At 32.7% G+C, this 12,552-nt stretch overlaps 1 protein-coding gene across 9 annotated transcripts in view; it reads right to left on the bottom strand.

The window, feature by feature from the left end:
- MKLN1 (muskelin 1) overlaps positions 1-12,552 on the bottom strand; it is a 320,604-nt gene that overhangs the window by 30,724 nt on the left and 277,328 nt on the right. For all 9 annotated transcript variants that reach the window (XM_046670333.1, XM_046670335.1, XM_046670330.1 and 6 more), the window contains one exon: positions 404-551. In XM_046670333.1, coding sequence (XP_046526289.1) covers positions 404-551 — 148 coding nt within the window. The remainder of the gene's footprint in view (positions 1-403; positions 552-12,552) is intronic.

Here is a 12,552-nt window from a genome sequence, read left to right as displayed (position 1 = left end):
GACAAAGGGATCATGGTCTGAAAATCTAAATAATAATGCCTCCCGACCCTGATCTAGTGAAACCACTTCATTTTTATAAAAATTATGACCTGGGAACACTAAAACAAGACACTGTTCTCAAGTTTACACATCTACTTGGTAATAAAACCTAGACTAAAATACAATTCTCTTGACTCCCAGACCAGGGACCATCTACTACTAACTGAACAATTCAGAGACAAAAATCCATTCACTAAATGTCACTGTACACATAGGCACTGATGATGACTTTTTCCCTCAATACTTAAACTTACATGTATGACATCACAAATTAACATAAGCCTTCTATTTCTCTCTTTGGAATAAACCAACAACCTCAACTAAATGTGACCTTGGGATTGCAGTACAGACAAGAGCTCCTTACCAACTATTCCTCACGATGTCATAAATCCAGAATGAATTTCTAACATTCTCTTCCCTCTTTTCCTTGTCTTTGCTGAGTCCAGATAAGACATGTATTTCATTCAGTTCTGGATCAATGGTTGCTCTCTGTGTGAATCCTGTCATTGGAACTATAAATTGAAAATGAAAATAAGATGACAATATCCACATTAGATAACAGATTAGCACTACTCTATAAAAGATTAATACATCCTTACCCTTCCCTGTCTGTGTCCACAGCACTTGTCTTCTAACATACTACATAACTTTTATATTAAACAATAAACAATCATTTATTATCTCTCTTCTCCCCACTCTAGAATATAAGTTCTACAAGGGCAGAGATCATTTGCTTCAAGATTTTGTTTCCAATGCCTAAAATAGTGCCTCACATATAATAGTTATCCAATTATTTGTTGAAAGAATAATGAATGCTAATTACCAGAATGGAGCTAGAAAGAGGAAAGAGGTAGAAAGAGTTATGCAATGAAATCATTTTTATTGAGGGAAAGGGCAATGTTTTAATTAACTGATGTATTATTTGGGTCAGCTCTAATTTAATAGGAGAGATAAAATATTCAAATCTTGACCTGGAAAAACAAAAATTTGACAAAAAGTAAAATACACATTTGTTTAATAAAGTCAGAGTTGTTTAAAATACTTGTTCATGACATACAATGAAATGACATCATTTTCAAGGAAAAAATAAAACACTTTGGCGTTTAATATACTATTTTGTTTTCCTGAGTAGCTCAAATTCCCCAGAGTTAATAATGTTTTATTTTCCTAAGAAATGCATTAAATGAGTGATGGTCATTCTGCACTGTCCAGTAATTTGTAAAACATGATATGGCAAATGCAAATTTTTCTCCTTATCATTGTTATTTGGAAATATTAGTTGAAATATAATTTTATGATTTACAACATAATTGCCATGGATCTAAAACAATGTCATTGTTTCAACACCACATTTCTTTTAATACATGAACAACTATCATATGTTCAAAAAGCTAAACAAACATTAAACTGAAAAAAAATATTTCAATCAACCCAGAATACAACGGGAGGAAATGTTAGCCACACTGATCTTCATTTACTTTTGTCTACTTCAGCAGGGCCAAATAATCCAGTATTTATTTTTTCCTAGTTTACCTTAAATTCATGTGTCTTTTTACATTTCTATTCAATAATTTTGTTTGCGATATTTTAGAGACTATCCAAATGCATCCCACAGAAGTATGTTAAAAAGTTACACAAACACACATCTCACAATAAATTTGTACATATGCATACACAAATATATTTATATTTATACATACACATACATCGACCTAATCTTAATAATAACCTCAATCCTCGTGTCATAGTCGTTAGTGGTTATTTAAAGTCTGGTATTTTCTTAATAAGGCATGGGAAACTTTCAAAAGTGCCAAGGTTCTGACCTCTGTTCCTCAGAAAACCTTGGAAGAAAGATAGAACTGTAAAGAAATGAAATCACTTTCATTAGTGGTGAAAGTGGAAGACATAAATGCCTAAATTTATCGCACTTAAATTTCTTCATCTCATTTTGTCTTAATACTGAGCCGTTAAATTAAGAATTCTATAACATGGTTGGGGCCGGCCCAGTGGCATAGTGGTTTAATTTCCCTTGCTCCGCTTCAGAGGCCCAGGGTTCACAGGTTCGGATCCCAGGTGCAGACCCCAGGTGCGGACATAGTGCCACTTGTCAGGTCACTCTATGGCAGTGTTCCACATAAAATAGAGGAAGATTGGCACAGATGTTAGCTCAAGGTCAATCTTCCTCTCACACATACACAAAAGGAATTCTATAACATAAGTTGGCAAACTATGGCTTGATCTGGCCTACCTAGGGTCCAATCAGGCCATGTCCACTCATTTGCATTTTGTCTGTGGCTGTTTTCACCCTACAACAGCAAGCTTGAATAGTTGCAGCAGCAAATTTATGGCCTGAAAAACCGAAAATATTTACACTTGGCTCTTCAAACATTTGCTGACTCCTGTTCTATAATCTTTTAAAATGCAAATATCAGAGATGGATGACTTATTATAAACTAATCTAACAAACCTCTTACATTAAATAAGGACCCACTGAAGAAATGGAAATTTTGGGGTGGAATGAATATCAGCAAAGAGGGAAAGAAATTTTGAATTCTATGAAATGGGAGTGGAGTCATCAAAGAGAGGGTTAAAAGAGTATTGGGCTGGGGGAGGCATGTGAGAATGTGGAAGAATGTAAAAGCAAATTTTAAATGCTTTTTTCCCCATACTGTCACATTTTCCCTAGAAGCAGCTTAGTAGCAGAAAAGAAAAATGGCAACAGTTGCTTCTCACAAACAGAAGCAGTGAGCAGGTTTACAATACTCAGGGAGGTAAGACTACCAAATTTATAAAATCTGAACATATAATCTGAAATTATAATTTTATATTTATATATAAAATTTATATATATAAAAATATATATATATTTATATATAATTATATATTCATATTTATATATAAAATTATAATTTTATAATCTGAAATTATAAAATCTAAAAAATTACTTTGATTACGAAGCATACTAGAAACTATATACTTCCCATTTCTTTGATCTTTCATATCCAATATGCCTTTTAGTCTGCATAATACTGATTTTGCCTCCCAGTTATACATTCAAAATCTATTATTGCTTTTTTCAACAGCTTTACAGAAATATAATTCACATACCATAAAATTCACCCATTTAAAGTGTGCAGTTTAGTGTTTTTTAGTATATTCACTGTAAAACCACCATCACAACCTAATTTTAGAACGTTTTCATTACTCCAAAAAGAAACCCTGTACCCATTAGCAGTCATTCCTAATCCCTCCCTCCACATCTCCCCATGGGGTGACTGCATCATTTGACACTGTCCACCAACAAGTTAAGAAGATTCTAATTTCTCCACGTCCTCATCAACACTTGCTATTGTCCATCTTTTTTATTACAGTCATCTTAGTGAGTGTGAAGTGGTATCTTATCGTGGTTTTGATTTGCATTTCCAGAATGACTAATGACATTAAACATCTTTTCATGTACTTATTAGCCATTTTTATATCTTCTCTGGAGAAATATCTATTCAAATCCTTTGCCCATTTTAAAATTGGGTTGTTTCTTTATTATTGAGTTTTAAGAGTTCTTTATATACTCTGGATACAAGTCCCTTATCAGATATATGATTTGCAAAATTCTCTCCCATTCTGTGGGCTGTCTTTACACTTTCTTTCATCTTTATTTTTTGGTAAGAAAGATTAGCCCTGAGCTAACATCTGTTGCCAATCTTTATCTTTTGCTTGAGGAAGACTGTCCATGAGAATCTTCCTCTATTTTGTATGTGGGACACCACCACAGCATGGCTTGATGAGCAGTGTATAGGTCTGCACCTGGGATCCGAACCAGTGAACCCCGGGGCTGCCAAGGCAGAGCACACGAACTTAACTACTGCATTACTGGGCCAGCCCCTACACTTTTGATGGTATCCTTTGAAGCACAAAACTTTCTCATTTTGATAGAGTCCAATTTATCTATTTTTTTCTTTTGTTTTTTGTTCTAGGAGTGATTTTGTGCTAGCTAAAGTCAGACCAACATAGTAACTCATCATAAGGCACAGCCAATTAATACACTAAGTGCCTAAACGAAGACATTGTTCTTCAAAGCAAATAAAGAAAAAGTGCAGCCAAATGAAGATATTAAACCACTGGGTTCATATTGGTTTCACATTCTCAAGAGATATCTTTACAAATGTTAATAAAATTCTGTAGGGTGTAAAAGAAATTGTTAATTATCTTGAAAGAATGTTCTTTCTTTTTTTTAAACAGTGTTAGCATCAAAGCTCTTAAAATATTTTTGTAACATTATCCTTATTTATAAGATATAAGTAATTTCCAACTTACAAACATCCGTTTGGAGTTACCTTGCTTATAATACAGAAATTAAGTTCCCAGCCTAGGAACTTAAATACTAGTAAGTATTGGAAACAAAAGGTAATGAAAGTAGAAAATTTTGTTTTAGTCTAGACTTTCCCAATTAACTATGTGATTTCATGCAAGAAACTTTTTTAGATCTCAGTTTTCTCATCTAAAAATTGAAAGCAGAGCTAGATAATGAATTGAAATTTCTGTTAAGATAAGGCTCAGGAGGCTGACAGCAGTAACAGGATTAAAACCTTCAGTAATATTAAACTGGTATTAGTGTGCAGCATGGACAGGCAGAGTGAGAGACTCTTGAGATGCAGAGATCAATTAGAGGCTGTTATGACTAATGGAGTGAACTGGAAGAAGGCAATAAGGAAATATCAATAAAGCAGCATTGTGTCCACAAAATGGATATCATCAGCACGAGAAGGGTAGATGTTGTCATATATACAAGAAATCTCTAGACTGACATAACAGAGATCAAGCTTGGAACAGAAACTTGTGAAAAATAAGAGTAAAAATGTTTCACTGAATTATTTTGGAAGTATCCAAATATTTCACTCTAAGAATACTCAAAGGCAAATCTCTAAAGGACAAAATTCCTATTAATCCCAAAGTTTACAGACCCTTACAAACATAATTCTTATGGCATACTAAAGACAGGAAAAATGTTTATATATAAAATGTATGTCTGTATGTGAATAAATATGAAAGAATGTACATCAAACTATAAATAATAGTTATGAAGGCAAGGTAGGACACTTTCACTTCCTTTGATAGAATATGGATTTTTTCAATATAGACTGCTTTTACAGCAGTAAGAAAAGGAAAAAAGAAAAATCCCAACCAAAATACAGAAAAAATATACCTAGGTATAAATACTGTAGACTTTTAGTAATAAGTGAAAAATTCTCACACATCCTCCCAAATTCCTCATGAACAAACTTTTACATTAATATTTGGAATGCTGTTATTTAGATGGAAAGGCAATTCAAGTTTCAAAAGACAGTTATGCTGACACTAAAAAAGATGTTTTAAAATTATCTTGCTAGCATGATAGGTGCAAAACTAAAACTAGGTATTACTTTATAAGAATTAAAGTATTTTGCTGGCTGGATAGTTACAGAACTAAAACTAGTTAATACTTTATAAGAATTAAAGTATTTTAGATTTTTCTCTAAGAAATGAAAACTTAGATCTGAGGAGTTCCTAAAGATCAGGGGGTTAATTCAACTTACACTGAATGTATCTATGTTAATGGCCTTTTGCCTAAGTTTTACAAATTGTGCTTAGGCTTAATTCCTACTTCTATTCCATTCCACACAAAGTAACAATTCAAAAAACATTTCAATAAAAACCCAACAAAAACAAAGTTTTCCATATCTACCTTCAAAAGCAGTTTAAATTTCTCTAAGAAACTATTAAAAATGTCCATTTCTGTAATATTCTAATTTGTTACTTCCTTTGTAAGCAGAAGGAAAAAAACCCTATTTTTCATTTTAAATGGAGAGTTTATGCATTCTTATGAAAGAAAATTAAAACTTAAAATTATATATGTGTTTTGTGTATATATATATATGTCTGCGTGTATATATATATATACACACACACATATATATAAAAGATTAAGATCTAGCACCAGTAAGTATTTTAGACTCTTGATTTTTTACTACTAACAGAAGCTACTTATGAAATATAAAGGTTGGGCCTTTTGGTTTCAGAGAGCAAACTAAACACTAACTACATTATCCCTCTTTCCCACTATCCCACTGAATTGGTAGAAAATATATTCCAGCAAAAAGGAAAAAAAAACACTAGAAAAGAAGCAACTACATCATCAAGAGGTAAGAAATTTTGAGAAATCTTGAAAGACAGCAGTTGGGTTTATACTGACAGAGAAATCATAGGCAAGAAAAAGAGAGCGCAACTCACCATCAAGAAAAGATGGAAAACTTCCAAATAAGCCATCAAATACAAAAAGCACGAGTAGACTGTAAGGGGCATTACTGTGGAGAGCTTCTAAGGACATAGGGGTCTGAATAAGGAGAGCAGAGCTTAAAGTATCTCCAAATCCTAACAACAGACCTTAGGAGAAGATGGGGGAGGGGACAAGGGAATTTACTTTAATGATCTCTATGTCTCAACCTGCCTGCCTGTTCTCAGTTTATGTATCCCATAAGGAAACCTAGGGGACACTATGTGCCATGCACTTACATGAAACCCCTGGTCAGTGTCTTAATTAAGGGAGAAGGCTACTGGGAAAACAGACCAATACAATGCACAGGAAACCACTGTCAATTGCCTTTCTTAAGTGACATAGTCCTTTATTCATAAATTTTCATGTTCAGACAGGAATCACAAGACATATGAGAAAAAACTCAACAGTGTAAAGAGAGGGACCTAGATGAACAAATAGAACAACGGGAAAATGTAAATCACAGAAAGGAAAAGAACTTCGAAAAAACCCAAAAACTCATTATCCTTGTAGAGTGTAAAGAGAATATTACCTGTGTAAAACAAGAATAAGCTTCCATAAAAAGCAGAAAACATGAAAAGATATTAAAAAGTAAAACTATGATCAAAAAAATTAAACAATATAATGAAAACAAAATGGGCATAGTTAAAAACAACGGCAGTGGTCTCAAGATAAAATTGATAAATTACCAGAATATATAGCAAAAAGATATAGAAATTATGATAGAAAAGTTAAGAGTCACAGAGGATAAAGCCATTGAAGTAAAAAATCTGTCTGAAAAGAACACTAGAAAGAGAGGTGAAATAACGCAGAAGGAAAACATAATTAAAGAAAATTTCCCTGAACAGAAGAAAGAAGCGGGTGTCCTGTTTGAAAGAGTCCTAGATGCTAAGCATGTTTTACTAAAAAAAGATGATATCATATCTCTCCTGGTGAAACTTCAAAACTCTGGGAATCAAAAGAAAAATTCTAAAAGATTGTAGATAGGGAAAAAGCAGGTTATTACATACAGAGGAATAAGTATCAAACTAACATGAGACCTTTTACCAGTAACAATGAATGCTAGAATACAATGGAGTAATAACTTCAAAATTCTGAGGGATATAAAAGATATGGAACTAAAATTCTATTTCCAGTTAAACTAGCAACCCCAACAATGAGGGCAAAATAAAGGAATTTTTGGATCAGCAGAAATATGAAAGTTCATATTGATGACTGCTTATGAAAAAATTATTTGAGGAGCTATTCCAACAAAACAAAAAAGGAATCCAAGGAAAACAATGAGATGGGATAAAGAAATAGTAGCAGTGATATATGACAGAGGAAAAGAAAACGAAGCTTGAAAGAAAGTAAAGATCATCAGATCTTGAGCCTTATATAAGACATTTTGGAATGAAAAACTTTTCATAACACAGAATATTTTCTTCTCTGTAAGTCCAATCACAATGTCTGATTTTATATGGTGCCCCATCTCCTCTCCTCTATCATCTTTTTATTGCTTAGAATTTTGGTCCTAGTGTTTTTCTTCAGGCAACAATAAATTTTCTCTAGATAATTTGATCACCACTTATCAGATACATCTAACGTCACCTAGATTTATTTTTCATTGAGTCTTATTTCCAAAAGGGTTTCCAATATGAGTCTTTGTATGGCAAACTTTCTGAGACAAATACAACTGAGAATATTTTATTTCACCCTCACATACGATAGTTAGAAGGATATAAATTTCTTGGTTCAAAGTCATTTTCCTTGAGTACTTTTTAATTTTACTGTTTTCCTCTATTCACTATTGCTGTTGAGCTGTCTGATATCTATCTTCCTGTTCTCTTATAAGTCATCTGCTCTTTCTCTCTGAAATCTTCCAGAATTTTCCCTATGTCTTTGATATTCTTATTTTTACTTTAAATATGTCTAGGTATATGTTTTCCCTTATTTTTCCTGTTAGGTACACTATAACCCCTTTCACAAATCTGAGGCCTTTCATCTTTTCTGAATTCTAGGAAATTTATCTCCATTTCTTCAATTATTTCACCTTCTTAAATTTTTATTTTTCTCTCCTTTTGTAACTGCCATTAAGATGTTGGTGCCTGTACAACTTTTCTCTATAACCTTTGATTTTTCTTTTATATTTTATCTCTTTTTTCTTTCCTGTTTCTTCCTAGAAGAGTGTTCATTCTAATCTTTCAACTAATTAATCCATTCATAACCATTCTAATATTTGTTGCATTCATTTGAAATATATTTTTCACATCTAATATTTCCACTTAGTTTTGTTTTTATGATTTTTAGATTTTATTCATATTACTAATACATTCCCTTATATCTTTAACTGTATTGATCATGCTTGTTTTAAGTTCTTGGTTCACCTGGTGTAGTAATTCTGCTTTAGCTCATCTATGTTGTCAGTTTACTGATTTATTTTGACACAGTAGTGGTTCTTAACTGTCTAGATATATTGGTTCAAAAGGTAACATTTTTCAGAGTACCAGCTATTCTTTCTGTTGAGATATGTCAGGGGGAACCAAAGGCCATGCCTTTACTAGCATCAGCACCAGTGAGTTCAGAGAAAATGGAGGGGAAGAGCTATAGGGTCGTGAAGCCTAGGCATGAAGAACCAGTTTATCACTTCCGTTTACTATCACCCCCCTAAGCAAGAGTTTCATATCTTTAAACCCTTTGGGGAAAGTAGAAGGCAGTCTCCCTGGACTTGAAGGATAAGTGGAGGAAGAAATGAATTACTGAGAGTGGGATGGTCAGTCTACATCTATTTTCATCGTCTTAACTCCAGTAGGGTTTCTGCAATCATAATGTTGTTCTTTGGATTCTGGCACTTAGTGGTATTAGCTACTGCTGCTAGTTTCAATAGCGAAGGCACAAGAATGAACTCAAGATACATTAGCAGAGAGACAGCTTTCTGTTTCATTTAAAGAGCTCCTGGAAACCAGCTGCCTCTCATTTTATTTTTCCAGAGTTGACTTTGGGGAAGGGAATCAGCAGCCTGTTAATTTGCTACTTTGGCAGAAACACTTTTCATTTTATATTGTTTGAATTCTACTTTATTAATTATGCACATTGCATTACTTCTATAATAATTTTATAAAAATAAAAATTGGTTGAACAAAAATGGAGTTATCAAAAACTAAAAAGACCTAAAGGTCAAAACCAAGAAAGCACCTTGCATTCTAACATGTCATAACTATTAATACAATCTGCATTAATTTTCTTCCCAAGAAGAAAACAAGGCTATCTTTTCAATTTAATAGTTTCTAATGGGTAGTAAAGGAGGTGGGGGAAAGGATAGGAGATTTGCAACATACAATATTCTTAAAGCTTTTAGATTCAACTGCCAAAAACCTTGACTGAATGCCAGGAATCTTAACCAGTCTTTATAAACTGACTCACAAAGAAAAATTAATCAAACAGATCAGTAAATAAGATCATATGTTAATCATGAACACATTTTGAAAGGACATTTGTCTGAGAAAATAGAGAATAAGAATTATACAACAAACAACTATTACGGCCAACCGATTTTTTTGATAATCCTTCAACTCTCCTATTTTTTCTTTAGCATCTTTAAAACTTGAAATAGGATAGCTAAGGAGGAAATCAAATAAAATATTTTATCTGACAGTATGAATCACATTTTTTCTTTTCTGTTTCTTTGGTTTACCCAATAAGGGGAGATTACTAGAATTTGTAACATAAGGAAATCCTATAGGGAGGATAAAAAGAAATATTTTTGAAGTCATTTTAGTTCTTGAGGAAGATATATTATTGTATTAATTCATGAACTAATCTCAACTCTATTTTTGTTTCATGATCCAATGCACATATTATTAATTACTTTAGTTAAGACATAGGGAAAAACAATTTTCAGAACTGTCACAGAAATATAAAATTTACTAACAGCATTCCAAAAATTCTGTTAGGATATTTTCAGCTTCAAGTAAGAGAAAACCTGAGTAACAGTGGACTAAGTAGCTCATATAACAAAATTTTGCAAGTAGACAGTTCCAGGATTGTTTCAGCAATTCAGCCAAATCGTAGTGCTAGGTTAATACCCCTATAATTCCATTGGCCTTCCTCTTGTGTTTGAAAGTTGCCAGTACCAGCTCTAAGTATCACATCTTTTTATAGAGTATCCAAAGCAGGGAGAAAAAGGACACTTCCAGCATACATTTTCTTAGGGAGGATATTTTCCTGAAATGTCCTCCAGAAGACCCTCCTATGTCTCATTGGCCAGAACCGTGTCACATGGGAGGCAGGGCAAGTGAAATAATTTGGCAAAGGATAACAATGAGACAAAGGATAGGTGCTTTAGACTAATCATGATTCATTCCCTGGGGCTGAGCAACCTGCCATCAAACAAAATCATCGTCTAGTTAAGAGAAAAAGGCCAATGGCTATAGGGTAGGCAACCAACAGTCTCTGCCACATTCTTATCTTCTAAATTTGGGACATCTTAAATGCTAGATGAGACTCTATTAAGCTCTAGCAATAACTTCAGTTTAGAACTTCTTCTATTTTACCTGAACCTGGATTTCTACCACTCATTATTTACTTTTTGTAAAATTCCTAGTAGCTTTCAACACTCAACAATATAGTATTTATTGATCTATCTCAGTTGTATTAAGCTACAATTACTCATCTCATTGAATAGATCAGTCATTATTTGGTTACCTACTGGTAGACAATGAAAGTTGTTTCCAGATTTTTAATTCTTGCAAACAATACTGCAATAAACATCTCTATACAACTTATTTTTATGCATCTGTACAAGTATGTGACTAGGATAAATTCTTGGGGAAAAAATGCTTAGAGTATTTGTATTTTATATTTTAGTAGATACCAACATTCAGTGAGTGATCTTTTAGTTTACATTTAAAAAGTTATGCATGAAGCTGAGCATCTTTATAAGTAAACGTATCGGCTATTTGAATTATTTTTTTCTTTGAACTATCTATTCGTGTAAGAGTCTTTTGTTTATAGCAGGATATTAACCTTTGTCTTAGTTGCTAATCTGTCATTATTTGATATTTAAGTATTTTTCCATATATAATTTTTTAACTTGCAAAAAATCAAACAATCTCTTCCTTTATAACTTCTGGGTTTTGCGTCATGTTTAGAGCGGTTTTTTCCCAATCCTAAATTATTTTAAAAAATTAGACTTATAATTTTATTTCTTAAGTATAAAACTTGAGTTTACTTAGCATTTTTTTGTGAGATTATGGACATCAGTGAAAGACCCAGATTTTACTTTATTTTTTTTGCCAACTCTTACGTGACATCTCAACGTCATGCATTGCACATACTATTTTCCTTCTTTGATTGGAAATGCCACTTTAGCATTACTAAATTCTCGTATGTATTTGGGAATATTTTATACTATCTGTTATATTCCATTAATCGTACAAAACTGTAGCTTTATAAATATCTGGTAGTGTTCATACGACTTCATTACCTTTCATTTTCAAAACTGTCTTTAGTGTTATCCTGCATGTTTGTTTTTATAGGTAAACTTTAATTCACATTCACTATCAAATGACCTAAGTTTTATTTTAAAAATATGAAATACTTTTATAAGCTTATAAGTAGCAAAAACATCCCTGGGAGAGTGGAAAGGGGTAACTATGGAAAGTCATTTATTATTATTAATAATGTTGAGAGGAAAAAAAGTACATAATTCAGTTTTATCAGAATAATGGCACACCAAAAATAAAAGATACTAAATGGAAAGCAATATAGCCTAGTTACATTGAAAATAAACACTACCATTTCCTAGCTCAGTAACTAATCTATGTTAATGACAACAAATCATTTGCTTCAGAATCTTCTCTGTACTGTTGAATTGGCCTTAGTTAGTTAACTGGTAAAAGTCTAAAAGGGTCAAAAACATTACAACTTATCAAACACACACACGCACACTTGATTTTTTTTAAAAAAATAAGACAACGTCAATAAGCACATTCCCAGGGCCAATCAGAATTTTCTTTTAAGGTTTTCATGAAAATATTGTTTATAGATAAACTGGATCTTACAGACATAACTAACACAGCCCTCACATGTTAGTTTCATAGCCTGATAACAACAGAAGGGAGGGAAAGAAATTTAAGTGTCAAAATTTTGGAGCTAGATGAGGTCTTAAAATCAACTGGTCCAATCCCTTCATTTGTAGATGAATAATCAGGTCCAGAGAAGTC

This window comes from Equus quagga, chromosome 8 (genome assembly GCF_021613505.1).
Source record: "Equus quagga isolate Etosha38 chromosome 8, UCLA_HA_Equagga_1.0, whole genome shotgun sequence".
NCBI lineage: Eukaryota > Metazoa > Chordata > Mammalia > Perissodactyla > Equidae > Equus > Equus quagga.
The sequence above is the reverse complement of the archived record's forward strand: the minus strand, read 5'-3'. Positions and strand labels throughout refer to the sequence as shown.